Raw genomic sequence first — 22,518 nt, 5'->3', positions numbered from 1 at the left:
GTGCTATGTGACTCTCTAGTTGTTGGCAAGTTGTATTGTTCTGAGTCTACAGATCACAGTAATTCTAAGCCACGAGTACCCTCTAGTGTGTAGTATTTGCACTGCAGTTTCATCAGTCCATACTGATAGTCAAATATTTTTGCCAAGGAGAAAGTGAGGACTTCAGATGCTGGAGATCAGAGTCGAGTGTGTGGTGCTGGAAAAGCACAGGTGGTCAGGCAGCAGAGAAGCAGGAGAATCAACAGTTCGGGCAAGAGCCCTTCATCAGGAAGGATCCTTGCTCAAAACGTCGATTCTCCTGCTCCTCGAATGCTACCTGACCTGCTGTTTTTCCAGCACCACACTTTTAAAAATATTTGACTGCCTACACTCATTTCAAACCCCACGTCTGATCCTGGAAGCCAGAGTTCAAGTCCCAACTGTTCCAGGGATACATAGCTGGACTAACAGCTTTGAAACCTCAATGCCTGGATTAAAGCAACACCTTAACCAATTATGAGAGTTGTCATACCCATTAGTAATACTAACCTGGGCTGACACCTGGCGCAGAATGGTAGTGTGCAGGAAAGATGCTTTTAGCAAGTGCATCTCCACAAGCACAATTTGGGACACTCCAAAGCACTTTACATTTTATAGTTGTCAATGCGGTCATGTAACAAAAGTTGCAACCTCCTTGCACATAGGAGTCTCTGCTACTTTTTAGAATAACCAGACAAATTGCTTTCAGGTGGATTTAGGTCAGGATACCAGTGACGGAATGCTCTTGCCCTTTAAAATAATGCGGTGCAATATTTTAGGTTTAGGTTGAACAGGCAAGGCAAAGCTTTATGGTTTAAATATATTTGTGGGACAGCACCTCCAACATTTAACATTCCCTTAGTATAGCACTTCAAGGGTCAACCTAAAGTCAATATTGACATTTTGGTATTATGAGAGTAGGGGGTGTTGAGGCACATCAGTGCAGGTCCAATCCCCATGCTGTAGGTTATGGAGACATGCATTGTCATCTCACCCTACTCTCAAGAGTCACACAGCATAAAAAAAGGGCCTTTGGTCCAACCTGTCCATGCCAACCAAGTGTCCCAAACCAGTCCCATTTGTTTGCATTCAAACCATTCCACTCTAACCTTTACTAATCATATACCTGGAGAAAGTGAGGACTGCAGATGCTGGAGATCAGAGCTGGAAAAGCACAGCAGGTCAGGCAGCATCCAAGGAGCAGGAGAGTCGACGTTTCGGGCATGAGCCCTTCTTCAGGAATGGTCATGCCCGAAACGTCGACTCTCCTGCTCCTTGGATGCTGCCTGACCTGCTGCGCTTTTCCAGCAACACATTTTCAGCGCTATTCATATACCTGTTCAAACATTTCTTAAAATAGCACCTGTACCCACATCGACCAGGTCCTCTGGCAGTTCATCCCACAAATGAACCACCCTCTGTGTGAAAATATTACTCCTCGGGTCCCTTTTAAAATCTTTCTTCTCACCTTAAAATATGCCCTCTAGTTTGGAACTCCCCCCCCCCCCCCCCCCCAGCCTAGGGAAAAGACTGTGGCCCCTGGAGTGCTTGCTATCAAGCTGTACATAACCAATATCTCTCAAAGAGAGATGCCCATGATTCTTTGTGGACCTTTGCACTAGACTATTGTGAGAATGTTTATTTTTTACAAAAACAAGATTAGCCTTAGATTCCTGGTGGAGAATGCTGTGTAATTTTGCAATTCAGGAAACATCAAAAGGCTTGTTTGCAGCTGATATAGAGACAGCCTGCCTATGTTCTAGCCTGTTCTCATTTTGTTGACATAGGACAATTTTACAATTGTAAATACATATCGCTCACAAACAAAACTACATGGGATGCAACATTACCAGCTCCTTTGCGTGTCTTAAAGCTCACATGACAATCTGAATAGATAAGCTCAGACCATATCTGCTGACAGTCCATCCTGGCGCTCAAACATACTTTTAGGGGCTTTTTTTAAAACTAGGAATCAACTGAGGGTAAGCGTCCTAACAGCTAGTGAATAGGCTTAATGCACAATCATGACCAGGCCAATCTGCCTACTGATTGTGATGAATCAACACATCTCCAACTGGAAGTTGAACAAAAGCCATCTTTTGCAGCTGCTGAGCTCCACACTTGGCTAGTGAGATTCTTTCTGAGCAGGGTTGTTCAGTCTTTGAACAGACTTGGAGAGACAAATGGACTAGTCTTTCTCCTATTTTGTGTTTCCTTTCACTTGATAATTTTCAACAAAGAAATAGTGGATGCAGGCTTCAGTCCCATCCACTCAACAACCCAGATTGAGTCACTAACCCATTCAGGAACCCCTTCCCCACTGTTCACTCAGACTCCCTCCATCATTCATTGACCTGGATCCCCTCCCTCATTCCTATCATTAAGCCAGAATCTGTTTCTTGTTCACTTCACCCGATTCCCAGGCCCCAATTATACTTTCGTACCCCCTTCCATCACAATGGTTCCACCCTCCTCTCCATTCAGCAGCAGGTATCAGCACAAGTCACATATTCCACAGGTTAGCTTTACACCGCAAATCGAACGTAGTAAAACATCCTTGGAACATTAAAACCCAATAGGGAATGACAGATATCAGCGGAGATAGGAAAGCTTGGCCAGAAGTAAGGTTTAAAGAATGTTAGAAATAGAAAAAAGATTTCAGGAGGTAAACACAGCTTAGAGCGCGGGCAGCTAAAGGTATAGCCATGAATAGGGAACCAAGGAAACGAGATGTACTAGACTCCAGACATCCTAGAGGGTTGTAGCACTCCAGGAGACTACAGGGACGGGGAAGATCCAAGACATGGAAGGAGGTGAACATAAATGTAAAAGGACATAAGTGTAGTCAAGTATTGCCAGGCCAGAGCCCATTAGTCATCAAATGCACAAGGTGTGTGGGACAGAAAGTGAATTAGGAAAAATTGTTAATTACTTACAATGTGGTAACAGGCCCTTCGGCCCAACAAGTCCACAACCACCCGCTGAAGCGCAACCCACTGAGACTCATTCCTCTACATTTACCTCTTCACCGAACACTACGGGCAATTTAGCATGGCCAATTCACCTAACCTGCACATATTAGGACTGTGGGAGGAAACCGGAGCACCCTGAAGAAGCCCGCAGAGACACGGGGAGAACGTGCAAACTCCACACAGAGTCACCAGAGGCGGGAATTGACCCAGGTGTCTGGTGCGGTGAGGCAGCAGTGCTAACCACTGAGCCACATGGATGAAAGTTTTACAGAGAGTGAAAAGGAAAGGCCAGCCAATATGGAATCAGAATAGGCATGTCTTGATGTGTCAAGGACAGATGTATGAATGAGATCTGTCTTATTTTAATTAAAAAAAAACACAGACAAGCTGAAGTCAGTTTCTTTCAGAGGTTTAATTTCAATTTAAATTAAAAAAAAGCATTCTTCAACCCTGTGATTATGTCGCAACATTAGATTGCAGAGGGGTTTCAGCCCAGATGCTTTTGAACAGAAGCCCACAGTATAGGCTTAAAGCCCTTGACAGTTCATTAACTCCATCTCCAAGCTTCTGTGGAGAATACTCCAGACAGGTGACAGCTCCCACGAAACAAACTACAGCACGAAAGAGTGGGTGCCCAACTGCAGAATGGAGCTGGTTAACAAAACGACCACTTATAAAAGAAAAGTGGAAAAAAGGGATGTCAGTTTGAATAAAACCGAGACAGAAAACCCATCTCCTGTTATGGCCCAAACAGAGGAGCTCAAGGTAAGTTCCGTCCTGTTTACAAGTCACAGTTTTTCCATCTGATTTAGTCTGGCAGAAAGCAGCATGATGCTTCGTGGGATGTAAGCAGGTAGGATCGAGACACTCTGCAGCTGGTTACACCAATGTTTCAGATCACCAGCTGTAGTCAGCTGAAATCACAAACATTAGTCTAGCAGAATGGCTTTGATCATTCTTGAGCCAATGGGAATATTTTAATCAAGCCTAAATTGTGTGCTTGAGAAACCATCTGCTGTACTATAATGCTGCCAACAATCATCATAGTGTAACGTGCATTTCTGCAATTTGACAATGCATTTGTTAGAAATCTGGAGGAACACAGTGGGCAAAATGGTAGGTCAGACATCAGGAGAATTTGACCACACCTGAATAAAGTCGACAGGAGGATGGTTGTACTGTGATGGATTGTCACTTGAACTTTAGCAAGGGCTGTTTCAAATTTAAGTCTTGCCTTAGGAGTACTGTTATAAATCCGCAAAACATTACAGATAACACATACCACGTGCGGATAATGGAGAATGTAACTGCATGTCTAGGAAGCCATGGATTAAAGCAACTGTACAGAATGGAGAATAAGTCTGAGGGATTTTGTGTTCTGAAATGGTAATGGTGACTAATATCTTTTCACTGCAAATCCCTTACTCGGGAGCCCAAAGGTGGAGGTGATAAGTTGGCTGTAGCATAAATGTTTAGAAGGCACACGATTCAGCAGGCACTGACTAAAGTACTACAGGTAGAGAGGAAATGGTATAGTGAACTATGGGCCCTAAATTGTGTTGTGAGCACAGCTGGATCACAAAGTGATCTTGTCCGAGGTACTGCAGAGACCTGGAGTGGCACCAGCAGTGCTTTAGCAAGACAATGGCCCCATCAAACTAGGGAAGTGGGGTTATGAGAGATTGTCTGAGATACAGCAAATTTCACTTGGGCTGCTTTGCTTCTTAAATGCATGGCTTCACAGAAAGACTGGTCAAAATTACAGATCCAGAACCATTCATGTCAAAATAAACAACATCCCATCAAACAGGAGAGAATTCTTCTTGTAAAACAATGAGTGATAGTGTCACCCTGTGTTACAGTTTGGTTTCAGCTAGCGGGTTTCACCAAGCAGAGGCGATTGCGGGATTTGCTGATTGTTAACATTTTAAGGGGGCCCAGAGACCAAAGCCCAAAACTGCTGCAAATCTAGAGATTGAATCATTGCCTGAAGGAGAAAGGGCAAAACACCAACCTTTCTCTTTCTGCTACTCCATCTTTTTGGTGGGTATTTGTCCTTCTGACATCATCTGGACAGCTCTTAGGCACAAAAATGCCAGTGAGTGTAGACAAAACAAGAGAAATATTTCTCGATACCAGTCCTTGGAAACTCAGACATCAGCTGTTGACAACTCGAGTCCACTGTCCTCTGGATGAGTCTACTTGCCCCAAACTCCAGTCACCTTACTGGGCTTACAGGCAGCAGCTTCTCACTCAGAGATCCCCACCTTCCTTCTGCAGATCAACCACCTCAAAATGTTACAGGCAAGTTGACCTCCAGGAGCAGTGCGGAGTAACCAGTCCACCCACCACTGTGCGTGGATTTGCCAGCAGCAACCACTGAAGAGCAAACAGGAGTGGGATCCTACAGCATACAAGCAGCTCAAAAAATCTAACATTTCCACCTCCTCACAACCGGCAACACCACCCAGTTCCACCAGCTCACACTAGCAACCAAGCCCAGGAAGGAAGCTAGGACTTTTAGTTCAGAATGCTGTTTATGGTTTTGTTTTCCAGCACTTGTGATCTCCTTTTCAGGAGAATTATCCATTCAACCAAACCCCAAAAGCAACAGCATGAAATAAACAAAACAGGGGATGCAGATATAGCAGTTAGATACAATTCATAACCTGCCCAAAGGGGAAAATAAAGAAGTTAATTGTCGTTTCCAACTATGTCAGATTTATACTGCATAACAACAGTCCCTGATCTCACACCAGAAGAGATTCCTTATTTTACCTGGCTCATAGCACCAACCAATGAAGCTTGCAAATATATTGGCATGGCAGTAATTTCACAGAGAAGGAGAAAATGAAACACCCAGACTCAAGTTAGAAAATAATGATAACAGGAGATCAAAATGAAGGTAGAGAATGCAAATTCAGCATATGGACAGTGCTATTAATTCACCCTTCCAACCAGCACCCCCCCCCCCCCCCAAAAATAAAACAAAACCACACCCTTGAAAGAGCTTTGCAGCCTATTTATGCCAAACAACATTCCGAAGTCTAAACAGCGAAGCCAATCATTTAAAACCCCTCCCCAACCCTCTATGAAACGATATACTCACACAACTTTTGTCAAAGATATCAGCCACAGATGGACAATGACAGCAGAGGTTAATCTTTGGGTGAAAATCCCACCTACACCTGGCCCCAGAAATATAACCCAGGCTAGCCTGGTGCCAGGATTGATAAATGTAAGAAAGCCACCAATGAGATGGAAAGGCAGTGAACTTGCAGCTCGTTACAGACCTGTGGCTGGTGGGACCTAAGCACCCGAAGTCACTCTACTTTTTACAACCGTAACTGTTTCAGTGCCCGACAGACCATGGCACTTCCTTTGAACAAGTCTTTCAGTCTTCCATTTGACAGAATGCCCACGGTGCTTCTACAAGCACATGGCTGGATTTGTTTTATTTTGAAACAACACCTGTTTATTCACGGTTATTGGAAGAACAACAATTCAAACAATGCAGGCTTCCCTCTGGCTGGGCCCAGCTGCAGCATGTGGTGTGATGGGGAGTTTTTTTTTGTGGGGTTTTTGTTTTGTTTTGTTTTGTGATGGGCAGAGGAGATGAGCTGTGTGGGAGCAGACAGTCTGACTGCCCCAGCCTGCCCCTTCCAAGTTACCAGATGAATCTGTCGGGCAGATCTGGTGCTAGGCCTTGGCTTCCTTTCCTGAAGTTGGGGAGACAAGAAAAATAGGAAGCAAAATAAAGCTTTATCCATGTGCATGCCATGCAATTATACTCATTGTTTCACAAACTGAATATCTTCGTTTTATGCCATTTTAAAATTTGCTCTCTTCACTCTGACCCCCAGAAAATTCTACCAAGACATCAGTCACAGATTTGTGATCTACATGCACCGCTTCTGCGGCGTGTACAGAGGAAACGCGATTATCCGAATACCAATTATCCGAAAATTGGATTATCCGAAGGAGATCGAGGTCCCGATGGGAATATTACACGAAGATGTGTTTCCAACAGTGATCACGTCTTTTGTTTACAGTGATTAAACAGGTATCATCGCCAAATGACTGTCTGTCTGCCCGCCCTCTCTCTCACCCCACAATTCCTTATAAGCAGCTCATCCCAGCCCTGTAACCTGGCCAATTTCCAGCCCCAGCAACCCAGATCAAACTCCAGTCTGGCACTCTTAACAAGCGCTCGTTAAAAATCAAACTCGTCACTGACCTTTCTTCTCACTCTCCCGCTTCTTGGCTGCGTCTTCCCGCTGTTTCCGGATGATGGCGAGCCGTGCCAGGTCAGCACGCGCCTGTTCAGTCTTCCCCTCCAAGTGGAGTTTCATATACCTCTCCCGGGCCTGCTGTTTCTCTATCTCTTCCCTGAGATGCGTTCAGGAGGTTGAGAAAACACCACAAGTAGCGAAATAAAATTTATATTAGTGAGTAACATATTCAATGATCCATCCTCCACTGCTCTCTGCTGAAGAACAATGCAAAAGTGAGAAGCAGTGGCCATTCGGTACCTCAAGCATGTTCTAGCATTTGATGAAAATCACAGCTGCTCTGATTATAGCCTCAACTCCACTTTCCGATCTGCCCTTGAGCTCTGTTAAAACTATGCAGATCAAACTCAAATATATGCGATGCTCTGATATCTTGAATAGTTTTAACCCGAGAGCGCATTTAAATTTTTATTACTCGACTGTAAAGCAGCTGGCTTGGGAACTGAACAAACAAATACTGGGCTCACATCATAGCAAGCTGTAGAGGAGATGCATTCCTGCACCTTTTCTTTGGAGAAAGGCCTATCCTGATATATATGGAGTGAAAACAAGAGGGAGCTCTGCTTCAAGATGCAGAGGACTGAGTTGCAATGACAGGAAATACTTGACAATGGATAAGGGAGGATGGGCATGCAGTGGGACATGGGCTGTTTTGGACAAGCTGAAGTTCACAGAAAGTAAAAGACAGGAAAGCGTTGCCGCTTCTAGATGCGATTTGCTGCTAAGATTTTAATTGTTTTATGGGATTCGCTGGCAAGGCTAGCATTTGCTGCCCATGAAATGAGCATCTCACAAGAGTCATTTATAGATAAGACCAGGTAAAAGCAGTAAATTTCATTCCATCGAATGAAAATTAGTGAACCAGGTGTGTTTTTAAAAATCACAATTAATAACAGTTGTTAGGGATTCCAGATTTACTCACTGAATATCGAACGCACCACCCGCTTAGCTTAAAATGAACCAGGTCTGGGCTCCCGATTACAGTTATATTACCATTGTGTTACTGTCTCCTCCATTGGTATAAAGAAATGCTGCAAAGGCAGGCAGACTAAGGTGGAGAGGGGAAACAGTCGACACTTTCAGAAACTAGATAAACCCAGCCAACAGAACGTTAAAGGCTGAAAATTAATTGCAGGCAGTGCGGTGGCTAGCAGTGCTACCTCACAGGGCTAGGGACATGGGCTCAATTCTAACCATGGGCGATCATGTGGAGTTTGCACGCCCTGCCCAGGTTGGTGGGGGCTTCCTCTGGGTGTGCTGGTTTCTCCCACAGTCCAAACACGTGCAGGTAAGGTGAATTCGTCATGCTAAAATTGTCCATAGCGTCCAGGGATGTGTACACTAGGTGGATTGCCAGGGCAGATGAGGGGTTACAGACAGCGTCTGGATGGGATGCTGTTCGGAAGATTCGATGGGCCGAATGGCTACCTCGTGCGCTGGAGGAATTCTACAGTCTGAAGATAGTGTGGACAAGGAGAAGGATGGAGCAAATGACAGCAGCATGTGTTTTTGGTGAACATATTGTACAGATGTATTTGCTGATGGAGAGTAGGCTGGCTATGAGAGACTTCAAGATTACAGGTTTCAAATGTGAAAGGAGAACCCAATCTTTTCCCTACCTTTCTCTCCTGCTGAGCTCACGGTTTGGGGGATTGAGATCCAAAGCAGTAATTTTCTTGTTCTTCTGCACCACACGGTTTGGGTTCTGAATTTCTATTAAACCTTCCACTCCTTTCTTCTTGGGCTGCAACAAGAGAAGACAATGATTCAATCCCACCAAGAATGATCCCTTCATCAAGCCCATCTCAAACAAACCAAACATTTTCTCCCAAACAAACAAAAAAACTGACAAGAAACATCCACAGTACATGGAACGATAAAACACTGCCTGCACGCAAAGTGTTCATCTGGCCTTTTGTTTGGATGCTGATTAACTGCAAGTGACAGAGTGGTGAGTAACAAGTGGCTATTTGAGCTCTTCTGCTTCCCTGATGTCCGCAGTGGGTCCTTCAAACATTACATGGTAGGCAAAATCAGGATGACTTTTATTAACCTATGGTAAAGAAATGATCACAAACCCAGCACTAGGGCACTCAGACAAGCCTGCAGAGTTTCAGCTCAATACTAATACCACACCAACAAGACGAAGTTTACATGCTAATTGGGTAGGACATGAAACTCACTACCAGATGGAGTAGTCATACCTTGAGGGTGAAACGAGAGAAACAGGAGGGAAAAAGGGAACTGTAACATCAGCTGCTAGGTTGAGGAGATATGTAGAGTACAAACACCTGCACATAGTGATCACTTGCTGTACCAGCAATACCAAAACAGAAAATTACAGGACTTGAACCTGTAATTCAAGGTTACAGGTAGGCAGAGTGTAATCATCTCTCCATCAATGGCTTCTTGCAGATGTACTGCACTGGCCGCCTGGCCTTCATTGATTTTAGATTGAGAAGCCATTCTAGTTTTCCCACTGTAGGCCATTGTACAAAATATGGTGGCATGGGGTTGAGAGTAATTGAGCAGTTTGAATCAGAAATTGGCCAGCTGAAAGAAGATAGAGGATGGTGGTTGATAGGTAATGTTCATCATGGAGTTCAGTTACTAGTGGGGTACCACAAGGATCTGTTTTGGGTCCACTGTTTGTTATTTTTATAAATGATCTGGATGAGGATGTAGAAGTTTGGGTTAGTAAATTTGCAGTAGAGTTGTGGATAATGACAATAGATGTTGTAGGTTATACAGAGGGACATAGATAATTTGTAGAGTTGGGTTGAGAAATGACAGATGAGTTTAGTGTGGAAAAGTGCGAGGGATTCACTTTGGAAGGAGTAATAGCAATGCAGAGTACTGGGCTAACAGTAAGATTCTTGGTGGTGTAGATGAGCAAAGAGATCACGGTGTCCATGTACACAAATCCCTGAAAGTTGCCACCCAGGTTGATAAGGCTAGTAAGAAGGCATATGGTGTGTTAGCTTTCATTAGTACAGGGATTGAGTTTTGGAAACACGAGGTCATGCTGCAGCTTTACAAAACTCCAGTGCGGCCGTATAGTTGGAATAGTGCTTACAGTTCTGGTCACCGCATTATATGAAGGATGTGGAAGCTTTCGAAAGGGTTCAGAGGAAACTTACTGTGATGTTGCCTGATATGGAGGGATAGTCTTAAAGGAAAGACTGAGGGAGTTGAGGCTGCTTTTATTGGCGAGGTGGTGGTTGAGAGGTGACTTAATTGAGACATAAAATAATCAGAGGGTTAGATAGGGTGGACAGTGAGAGCCTTTCCCTCTGATGGTGATGGCTAGCATGAGGGGGCATAGCTATAAATTGAGGGCTGATAGGTATAGGTCAAATGTCAGAGGTAGTTACTCAGTAGTAGGGACGTGGAATGCACTGCCTGAAACAGTATTAGACTTGCCAACTTTAAAGGGCATTTAAATGATCATTGGATAGGCATGTGAATGAAAATGGAATAGTGTAGGTTAAAGGGGGTTTCAGATTGGTTTCACAGGTCAGGGCAACATTGCAGGCCGAAGGACCTGTACCCTGCTGGAATGTTCTATGGTCACTACACCTTTTCCTCTTTGGTGCTTCCTGGGGCAAGGAAATTACACAAGGGAGCAGGAGGCGTACTACAAGGACACAGACGTTATGCTGCAGAGATCTAAAGTTCTGGTTAGGTCTCACTTATACTACTGAGAGCAGACTGGGCAATACACCTTAGGAAGGGTATACTGGCCTTGGATGAAGTACAGTGTGGGTTTACAAGATTGGCACCTGGACTTCCAGGGTTAAGTCTGAGGACAGACTGTATAAACCATGCACATTTTCAGCAGAATGTAGAAGGTTCAGGGGTGATTTGATCAAAGTCTTCAAGATATTTACAAGAAAAGACAGGATAAGTAAAGAAATTATTTCCACTGGTTGGAATTCTAGAACTCAGGGCGTCATGTAAGAATTAGGGCCAGACCGTTCAGGAGAGCTGTTATGGAGCATTTCTGTATACAAAGATTGGCAGAGGTTTGGAACAAACAGCTGTGTGTGTTAATTTTAAATCTGCTTTTTTTTTTGTTAAGCAAGGTTAAAAAACGATATGGGCCAAAGGTAGGAGTTGGGCCAAAGATTAGCCTAGATCTCATTGAACGGTGGAATAGGCTTAAAGGGATGGAAAAGCCTACTCCCATTTCCATGTATTGCCAAATAAACAATAGAGCCCCATAAAAATTAAACAGCACGTGCTTTAAGTAGGAACAGGAGAACCAGGGCCCCTAGAAACTGAGTGAGGAAATCCTTCATCGTTGGGGAGGGAAACGTTGCCATGTAGGGTCTAACCAACGTTCTAGCTGGAGATGTGGTTTGCCCAGCCATTAATGCCAGATCGCATTGTGCGTTTCTACAGAGACCCATCTCCGAACACACGTACTCTATGTGGTCAGTCAGCCACCAACTTAACATTAGAGTATGTTTCAATGTACAGTAACAAGTGGGACAAGAGGCACAGTGCAATAATGCAGGCTAAAGTGCCTGCTCTCATAACCACTGCTAGGAACTGCCCTTTGAGGAAAGGACCAATAATCAAAGGAGTTATGCACAAGAGGATAATCTAGAAAGAGCAACCACTCAGGCTCAGAGACAAAGAACAGTGCTGACTCAGCAGCCTGCTGGAGGATGCTGGAAACTCTGCACTACTAAAATGTCCTGGAGTTACAGGGTGGGGAAAATGGCTGTAGAGAAACTGACTGTAGAAAACATAACTCAACAGTTCTGAAGCAAGAAAGGGATTACATAAGTGCTAACAGCTCACCAAAGGTGATGCTGCTAAGAGTAAATGGCTAGCATCTGTCAGGGTAATAAGAACCTGGCTACTTACAGCAAAAAGAACAGCAATGGCCTCTTTCAGAATCAAGGGCACTCACCTCCAAATCATCTTCACTGCTGTCAGAATCACTTTCATTTTCAGGCTGGTCTCTTGCCTATTGGTTTAAAAAAAATGGGAGAGGAACAGAGAGAAATCCTTGGTTAAATCTATCATCCAGAATTGGGAGGAAGGAGGTAAAGGGCATGAGAAAATTAAGTTCTTTACTTGCTCCAACCTCTGTAAACATCAGTTGTACACTACCCTACAATCAACACACCACCTTGTGTATTAATTTTACATTCTCTTTTGTGTTAAGTTGCTGCTTATGACTAGCTTTGCAATGCCCACATTAACACATTGCAAAATTGTTTGGCTTTAATTCAAGCTAATGAACAGAAGACTGTGTGCTTTGCCTAAAATACTTGGGTCATATGGAGCTCTGATGCAGAATAAACCATCTTGTCTCCCTCTAGTAATTTGCTAGTTGAATAGATGGGTGTTGTAGCAAATTGTCCCTCAACCAACTGCACAACATCCCCATACAGGGGAGTTTACATTCTAGAAGCAAAAGACCAATATCTCCATAACACAGGGCACTACCTCTTTGTTCCCAAAGGCAAAATTTGAACTCAGTTTGAGTCTCAACAAAGGAATGCTCATGATGCGTTGCAAAAGGTCCTCGAGTCACAAGTCACTAACTGAAAACATTTTAACCAGGAAAAGCTCTGTTACTCATGCCTTCTTTTCCTGAAAACCTTCCCCATTGCGTCAGTCACTGACCTAATATTTCACTAGGCTTGGCCTCAAATTACTTGGTGAGAAGTTGTCAGAAGTTTTGAGATGATCTACCATATTAAAAGGTTTTATAAATGCAAGTTGCTAGAGCTGCAAGTTTTCAGTGTTTCCAACATTCGAAGTACCCAGTGGGCAGAAATGCCCTGCAGATTACCATTTCATTTATGGAGTGCCAGACACTTGCCTTTTCTTTCTCAGCTTTCATCTGCGCATCAATCTCATCTGGGTTTGTGAACTGCTTCGCCCTCCCTTTGTGTCCTCGTTTACCTGCAGGACAGGAAGTAAAACATGTTCCCATTAGAAGCTGCGAACAAGCAGATAGGACAGTGTGCAGTCGAAGTTTGAATTCTGCAAATTCAGAGCTTGGGTTTTAAAACAGCAATTTCAGAATGTATAAGAATTGCACAATATTCAGTCATGTTGTTAAATAAAATGGCTTTTCCAGATTTACCACAAATTGAACCCTTGCCATAATTGCAAGTTTATCTTTTTTTTAATGACAATTACATGTTTATTTTCTCCCTAAATTACAACTGTACCACAACAATAGCTGGAAAGTACTTGATGTCCTGAGGTTACATCAAAGTACAGAAAAGTCTTTTTGTCTTCTAAATATTTACTTGCTGAAATCATATATTTAATCATTTTGTTCTAGAGACTGGTGCAAGTAGCCCCTTACAGGAATGTGCAGGACAGTATCCAAAATGTTTCACATCTAAAATCAGACAGCAGGAATAATCCTCTCCCTTGTAAACATTTAAAGTAAATCCAAGGAGCGAGCCAGCTTTGGCCTCCATCCAGGCTCAAACAAGCTCCAGAAACTTCAGTGCATCTTCCTGCCTCAATTTATATCACTGTTTAGTGTCAGCTTAAAGCGGAGATAAACTGCTAATCAGATCTTCTCAATTATTATGTTCACAACTGCTGTAGTATAATAATCTGCAAGTCAAAAATAACGTTCTCACTCGGGAACAATGAGCATAAAATTCAGATGAAGACTTCCAGTGCCAGAATTGAGGAAATGCAGCATTGTCTTTCTGAAGAGTCACTGTGTAGAGGCCTCATTTCTCTCAGATAGATGCAAAAGATGCCGTTGCCACAGTAAGAGAAGCACAGGGGTTTGCCTAGAGTCCTGGTCAACATGTATATCTCAATCAAGACTTGCGGAGCCCTACTGTGGCTGGAATTCCTATGCTGTAGTCATTTCAAAAGGCATTTATCCAGCTGCAAATCCTACAGTCTGAAAGGTGGTATATAAATGGGTGTGATATGCATGCAAGTTGTTGTTTCTTCTTATGACTTCCCAGATATATAATCCACTGCATAAATTTAAAACAACAACTGGGTAAATGTCAGAAATCAATATATAAAAAACTCAAGGGCAATTTTATCTCAAAGAAGTGTTGACAGAAACACTCTCCAATTGGGATATTTGCAACAAGTTTGAAAGACAAAATTCTAAATTACAAAGAAAAAAAACACAGCATTTTATCACAACCACTCTACATGAAGTATATAAAGGCTGTATCACTGATATAGGGATTCAGTAACAATATTGCCAGGTTGGAAGCCTTGATACAGCCCGCATTCTCTAACAACCCTTATATGAACAGAAAGAAGAAAACCAACAACTTAGGTCCATTAGTTATGGGAAACGTAGGATTATAGGGCAGGGGAATGGGTCTAGGTGGGATACTCTTCAGAAAGAGTGTGGACTTGTTAAGCCAAACGGTCTGTTTCGATTCTATGGTTCTATTCTATGTTTAATCTCCATTTTGTGAAATTATCATTTGGCTCACCATGGAGGTTACAGGATGACAATCTTTAAAGACTGGTTCCATAAGTCCATCGCTTGGAGCTGAATTCCAGAAACAGCAATCACTGTATTAGTGATGTCACCATGGTTATGTCAAAAACCTTTTCTTGCAATCTTACAGTAATGGTTTTGATTCAGAACTGCAAGTAAGGGTGGTTTTTCCTAACATTAGTAGAAATCCCATCCTATAAGTAGACTCTCAGTCTCAATCACTAACTCAAATGAAACATTTAACGTAGGAGTGAAAGAACTAGGAGCAGGAGGCGGCCATCTGGCCCATCGATCCTGCTCGCCAGTCAATAAGATCATGGCTGACCTTTTTGTGGATTCAGCTCCACTTACCCAGCCATTCACCATAATGCTCAATTCCATTACTGTTCAAAAATCTTTGCCTTCCAAACATTCAATAAGGTAGCCTCAACTGTTTCACTGAGCAGGGAATTCCACAGATTCATAACCCTTTGGGTGAAGAATTTCCTCCTCAACTCAGTCCTAAACTTGCTCCTCTCCCCACCCCCCACCCCCCCACCCTCTTATTTTGAGGCTATGCCCCATCATTCTAGTTCCACCCACAAGTGGAAACAACCTCCCTGCTACTATCTTATCTATTCCCTGCACGATTTTTGCTTCTATAATATCTTCCCTCCATTTTTCTAAATTCCAAAGAATCTCATACCACTATTTAATCTCTTCTCATAGGGCAATTCCCTCTGCTCTGGGATCAGTCTAGTGAACCTCCTCTGCACTCCCTCCAGTGCCAATGTCGATATTAAAGAATGCACTTTCACCCGTTGCTTAACCACATGAGCTCCTGCCTCCCCAGCACAAGTGCTTAATCCTCCTGTTGTGATTAAGTGGTTCCTCTATAATATCCTCTCCACCTACGATATTCTCCAAACTATTTCTTTCCCTGTATTCCCACCAATTCAAACTCTGGGGTTGACAACCATGCTGTCAAATGCATTGGCTCATTCTAAACCCCTCCCCCGTGGCCTTTCTGACCACTATCTTTGAAAGTTTACCTTGTTGGCAAGTTTTGGATAGTTATCCTGGCACTTTAGAAGTGACAAAAAAGGTGACAGATTAGCATGGAAAACTGCACAAATACACACTCCCAGCCAGGCTGGTCAGGTACTGCCTCCTTCTGCTCCAGCCAATCTGTCTCTGGAATGTATAATGCCAAAGGCTCCAACCAGAAACAAAAAGGTGTTGTCAAAGCAGGAGTAGAATTAACCCTCTGTCCAAGTTTGGCTACATCTTGTGACCAGGGATGAAAGCTGTGATAAAGATTCATTAGGGTTGCAGTTTCATAGAGAAAAGCCTTCTTTTTTATACCTTTTGTTAAAGTCAAACTGAGTACAGTTATGTAGTGAAAATAGAATCTTAAGGAGCACCCCTCCTATTTTCCATCTCTTAAGCACTTATCTCAATTTGTGTTTTGCTGTTGCTTCATATCCATGCTGTGCATGGGATTCAGGACCCTGGAACAATCTTGTGATTCCACAGAGCTGCTCTTCACTGGGCCTAAAGAGCAGAGTTGAGAGATACAGATGCTAGGCAGAAACTGAAAGTGTAGCCATGTGAATATTAGAACCATGTGTTGAGAAGCACATGGAACAGACTCACCAACATCAGGCAGTATAGTTTAGGAAATAGTCTTTCTATAATGCACCTATATGATTACAGTCTGGTATATTATGTATTGTTACATATTAAGACTCATTACTACATGTTATAAAGGGGCCCAAGACAGAATACAGTGCTTCATCTCGATCAGTTTATATTCAATGCATTATATTGTACAGAGGAGGAAATCAGAATATTTTCTATGCAAACTTTGGCAAGTGAAGCCATATTTATCTGGTGATCTTAGCTTACTGACACAAAGTAACATGGAACTTAAAAATCACCCCTTGACAGCAAAAAAAAGTGTGCAAAACAAACTCCAATTCAACAAAACTTCAGTGCTTCATAAGGATTTAATAATTGCCAGTCATTTTTGTAATAACTCAATTCTGTTCTTCAATAAATGCAACAACCCTTCTGTACATTTTGGGCTACCAGCTATCTATGGCTATATCCATTTGTTTATAAACCACCTAACTGTGACCCCTTAGAACATCACTCAAGCCCCATAATCATGATTACCAAAACATTTTTGACTGTGAAAATTTAGTCTTACTAATTTGAATGCACTTAATTTATTGCATTTCCCACTAATGTGAAGTGAGATGTGGAGGATCTTACTTTAATCACCTGTGAAGCCAATGTTTGTTCCTCAATTTAATTGAGTTCTTAGTTAACAACTAGTTATTAACCCCCTATTTCAGTGTTAGAAAGAAAGGAAAGCTAAATTTCTAGATGCAACAAAAGAATCAATGTTCTCATCCAGGCAAGTGAATTTTCTTAGTAATTTGAGGAAGAAGATTGGGACATCAAAACACAAATCTGCTAGAAAAACTCAGCAGTATCTGTGAAGAGAGAAACAGAGTTCATGTTTTGGCTTGAACATGGCTCTGTCTCAGAATCTGAGTTCTTAAGAGTCACATCTAAAAGGGACAATCTAATATCTTCCAGGACTGGGAAAGAATGAGACCAGCAAAACTGGTTAACCACAGAAGAGTTTAGGAAATCTACCTCAAGAGCTGCCTGTTGAAAGATAAAACCAAGAACTGGGCATGGAAAGATATCTATGCAGGACTAGTATAGTGCCTTCTCAGAATCTGAGCCAGAGAATGCTAAGGAAGGCATGCCAAATCAGCAAATGCTCAACACTGAATACATAAATCAGAAGCTGTAAGCCATTCAGCCCTCGAGTTTGTTCCAGCATTTAATAAGATCACTGACTCAAAAGGTAGCATTGATGGGAGAAAAGAAAAAAGTGATAAACTGAGCTGAATCGAAAAAAAATCAATTCCCAGCAGAGAAGAAATCAGATGCGGCACTATAGTTTTGAAGTTTGTGTATCTGTATTTACCTTTAAGATGCAGCAGTTAAATTGTTACATTACACTTAGACAAAATTTAAACAAAGGTGGGCCACTCAGAAGTCCAGTTTTGATTTATGATTTCCCTTTCACAGAACTCCCTATTTTATTGAAATCTGAATGACTGAGATGTTGGGAATAAGAGGGTACCACTGTACATGTGGATCAGACTGTAGAACTCGAAGACAAATGGAAGAACAGTTGTCACATGTAGCATTGCGAGGTACCTGTTCCATTCTTAATTACAGGTCTCCTGCTCTTAGTCAACAAGTTTTCTGGAACATCTTTCTCCTACTCATACTTCAACATGAGAGAGAAAGAAATTCTTAATTGCTTCTGAACCAGCGAAACAGCAAAATGCCACAAGTAACAAGTGATACCAATAAGTGGCTTATCAAAATTTTCCCAGTGTTGGTTAGAGAAACACTGACTAGAACACCAGGAATTTGCCCCTAGTTTTCTGCCAATGTCATTGGATCCTTTAATGATTACCTGAAAGGAATAAGCAAGCCTAAAGCTAACATCTAGTCTGAAGAACTGCACTTTGATGGTGCCAGGGGAAAGCTGCACTAAATAGTGTCAGGATACATCATGATCTGCCATCCCCGAACCTATTAGCTCCGAGCTCAGGGGCGACAGAGATTCAAAGCAAGGTAAGATGACACCGGTTCAACAGAAATAAGGAGGGCTATAGTGGGCACATGTCTGCACAGCTGAGTTTGTGTGTGTGCTGGGCCAGACTCTGCATGGGTAAAATTTTCACTGTCTAAAAATGAGGTTGATTATTGATAGCACAGATAACATAAAACTGAAAAGGAGGAAATAACCCAAGTTTTCTAGAACACTGAACTTTCCTGTCTCTCTCAGCAAGTAACAAACTTTCTTGTTGACACCTTACAAGATCCTGACAGCAATCAATGCAACCTTCAGCAATGTCTAAGTCACAGGTAAATTAGCTCAATAAGAGACAATACTTTGGCATGAAAACTGTTGACATGGAGCACAGATTTGCATGTTTTGACAGGACACAAATTCTAGCTTTGATCAGGTACAAATTGAAACAGTCCTAGGTCTCAAGGTTATGAAGTCACACAATTGGATTATAGCAGATAAGGTTCAATGTTTGCTTGAAATTTTCCCTAGAGTCAACTGATGTTAAACATAAAGCCTCCAGTACAACAATAAATAGGAAGAATTTTCAAGGTGTCAAGCATTATTTATTCAATTGAGTACACGGGCATTTCAGAATTCAAATCAGTTTTTTTTTAAGTTTAAAAAAAAATCAATAATAAGTCTATTTACTTGGATACTCTACTTTAACTTTGGAACTTATTTTCCAAATTCAGATTTTAACAATTTTGAGTTGCTCAGTTGATAACTCAATAACAAACTCAACTGATCCAGTGGAAACTGAGTAGTTTCTCATGATGCGGTTCCATTTTACTACAACCCTTCCAACTGCTGATTTATACATACCACAGACTTAAGTACTTCATTTTAAATTTGAGAGAAAGCACCAGAATGTTAAGGACACCTAACTATAACAATTCAAAAGAACAAAAACCAACAACTGGGAGAAATTACACACATTAACTATGACAGATCATTTCCTTAAAATGTGTGTTTTGTGAGGTGGAGGGAAGAGTAAGAAATGAGTCAGACACCATAAAACTTGTTTGTGTTAATAAAGGCATATGTAACATGTCAGCCAGGACAGTAGTAGAAGCAGCCACATGTGATTACACTCAAGTCAGTGCAGAGATTGAGGGTAAAGGAAAAAATGGCCATAAATAGATTACTCCAAAACTCAGCAGTTCCTCCTCCTTCCCAGAATTTAATCTTAAATACTCACTTATAGAATTTCAATTATAGCTGAGTTTTTTTTAAATTCATGACAACTCTGCCTCCTCCCAACTGCCACCAGTTCCACTGAGCTCCAAACTGCCACCAGAGTTCGCAGCATTGACTTAACCCCAATCACATTGCCCACTCCACAGCTCTCATGTCACCTTGGACAACAAAACCCACAGCATTAGTTCTTGTATGCAGCACCTCCAAATTATCAGAGAAGTCCTGTGCATGTCATCCAGGTGGCCATGGGGCTTGCCCCTAAGTGCCCACCAGCCCCACATCACAAGTGGTCAGTTAGACCTTACCCCTACCCCCTCCTGAAGCTTCAAGTGTAGCTTCATCCCCATCCCAGGATGTCACAGTGACAGAGGCTGTGACCTGGCAGACTTCAAACTATAGGGTCATGGCAGGGGCAGGGGAGAAAAATGTTTGCATGTCTAGAGATTCCATTGCCATGAGTATCAGCCCATTGCCAGAGATGGTGATATTGGAGGGGATTGGGATCAAGTCCCCATGGGGACAGGAGTCACTATTATGCAAGGAGTGGGAGTGGGGTTGAGGGTGAGAGGAGAAAGTGGATAGTATGAGGGGAGAGGGGGATTCAATGCCATGGGGAGGGGGCAGTTAGGAGGGAGGGGTCATTGCCATGGGGAGGGGGCAGTTAGGGGGTAAGGGTCAGTTAGGGGGTAGGGGTCATTGCCATGGTGAGGGGGCAATTGGGGAGAGGGAAGTCATTGTCATGTAGAGCTTGTGTGTGGGGAGTGCAGTTGTCATTAATGGGGGGGGGGGTGCAGAAGTCATTGCCATGGAGAGGGGTCAGTTGGGGGGTGGGGTGGGGGTGGAGTCGTTGCCATGGAGAAGGGTCGGGGCGGGGGGGGGTCGTTGCCTTGGAGAGGGATCAGTTGGGGGTAGGGTGGAATGGGGGTGGAGTCGTTGCCATGGGGAGGGGTCAGTGGGGTGGGGGGGCGTTGCCATGGGGAGGGGGGCCGTTGCCATGGGGAGGAGGCGGGGGCCGTTGCCATGGGGAGGGGGGCCGTTGCCATGGGGAGGAGGCGGGGGCCGTTGCCATGGCCTCCCCCGGGCCTCAGGCCTACCCCTTCCCGCGGTTTATCCGGAGCCGCCAGCTCTGCACCGGCCCCGAGGGGGTTCTCTCTTACCTCCCCGCGGCATCGCGACGGCTGGGGCTGGGATCGGATGAGGCGAAGGCCCGGGCGCTGTCGGTGTTGGCTCCTCCTGTGGCGCTCCCCACTCTCTCCCTCTCACTGTGCCTCCGGCAGCGGCGCTCGCCCCGGACAATCCGACCGGAAGCTGAGGCCTCCTCCGTAACCGGAAATGCTGTGAGACTGACAGACCGTTCCACCAATCAGCCGTCGAGTGACCTCATCCCGCGGATCGGCCAATTAGAGGGACGGGGCGGGGCTCTGCCCTCTTCAATGCGCCCTCACGCGATTAGCGGGCTGTTCAGCCAATCGACGGTGAGGAACCTGGGTCACGTGCACTCAAGTCCCATTGATAAATATTATTGGGCGGGAATGTTGTGCTGGGCTTGACCAAATGGGGCAAGGCTGAGTTTGACCTTTGGAGGGGGTCAAACCCAATACTTGGCTAAATTTTGGGGTCAACTGTTGGGTCAAACCCTCCCTTAACTGCATCTAATGGTCAAGGAAGGTGCCCTGAGCTGGGAACTTTGGCCAGTTAACGTAGAACAGTACAGCACGGTACAGGCCCTTCGGCCCTCAATGTTGTGCCAACATCCTACTCTATGATCAACTTAAAAATCACACAACACCAGGTTTATTTGGAAGTATTAGCTTTCAGAGCGGCGCTCCTTCATCAAGTAGATAGTGGGTCAGGATCATAAGACACAGAATTTATAGCAAAACATTGGAGTGTTATGCAACTGGAACGATATATTGAACAAACCCTGGGGCAGCAAGGTTAGCACTGCTGCCTCACAGTGCCAGGGAACCGGGTTCAATTCCCGCCTCGGGCAACTGTCTGTGTGGAGTTTGCACATTCTCCCCGTCTCTGCGGGTGCTCTGGTTTCCTCCCACAGTCCAAAGATGTGCAGGTTAGGTGAATTTGCCATGCTAAATTGCCTGTAGTGTTAGGTGTAGGGGTAAATGTAGGGGAACGGGTCTGGGTGGGTTGGTCTTCAGAGGGTCGATGTGGACTTGTTGGCCTGAAGGGCTTGTTTCCACACTGTAAGTAGTCTAATCTAAAACCTAGATTGCTCTTAAGTCTATCAGCTTTTAGAATGGTTGCAAGTTTCGGTTCATTAATATGTAAATTCCAGAACTTCTTTTAAGTCACATTCTCGCGATAACTTAAGGTTTTACAAAAAAAAAGTGACAGCTCAGCTCAGACAATGCATTAAAGGTGTGAAGTTAGAGCCTGCCTGTATCCCAATCTTGAGTCAGACTGGTTCTATTTCCAAAATAGGAATTTATAAAATGTTACGTGGACTCACTGCCTGCATTGACTGCTTGAAGATTGTTTGCTTTTGGAGCAAAATAGAATATGCCTGCAATTACAATTCTGCAAATGCAAATTCACTCCATAGACTGTGTGTGTGTGTGTGTGTGCGTGCATGAGAGGGAGAGAGAGAGAGAGAGAGTGTGTGTATTTGCGTACTTGGTAGAGTGTGTGCGTGAATGTGACGGAGTATAACTCTGTGAGAGGGTGAGAGTTCAGGGGAGGCATATATGTGTGTGTATGAGAGAGTGTGTGTATGAGAGAAGGTCTGCGTGAGTGTGTGAGTATGTAAGTGTGTGTGTGTGAGAGTGCATAGCATAGCGGGGTCACCTGTAATGTGACATGAACCCAAGGTCCCGGTTAAAGCCATCCTCATGGGTACTGAACTTGGCTATCAGCCTTTGCATGCACACACAACAAATATAAGTTGATAGGGTGAATTTGCATTTG

General features: G+C 43.5%; 1 protein-coding gene across 1 annotated transcript; it reads right to left on the bottom strand.

The window, feature by feature from the left end:
- Positions 1-3,383: 3,383 nt before the first annotated feature.
- Positions 3,384-20,923, bottom strand: pdap1a (pdgfa associated protein 1a). Its single transcript, XM_060849435.1, has 6 exons — positions 20,751-20,923; positions 13,125-13,207; positions 12,204-12,260; positions 8,902-9,026; positions 7,228-7,379; positions 3,384-6,709 (listed from the first exon to the last, which is right to left on the bottom strand). The coding sequence occupies exons 1-6, from the start codon at positions 20,761-20,763 to the stop codon at positions 6,690-6,692; spliced, it is 450 nt and encodes a 149-aa protein (XP_060705418.1). The 5' UTR covers positions 20,764-20,923; the 3' UTR covers positions 3,384-6,689.
- Positions 20,924-22,518: the final 1,595 nt, after the last annotated feature.

This window comes from Hemiscyllium ocellatum, chromosome 33, assembly GCF_020745735.1.
Source record: "Hemiscyllium ocellatum isolate sHemOce1 chromosome 33, sHemOce1.pat.X.cur, whole genome shotgun sequence".
Lineage (NCBI taxonomy): Eukaryota > Metazoa > Chordata > Chondrichthyes > Orectolobiformes > Hemiscylliidae > Hemiscyllium > Hemiscyllium ocellatum.
Note: the sequence above shows the minus strand (reverse complement) of the source record. Positions and strands in the feature narration are given on the sequence as shown.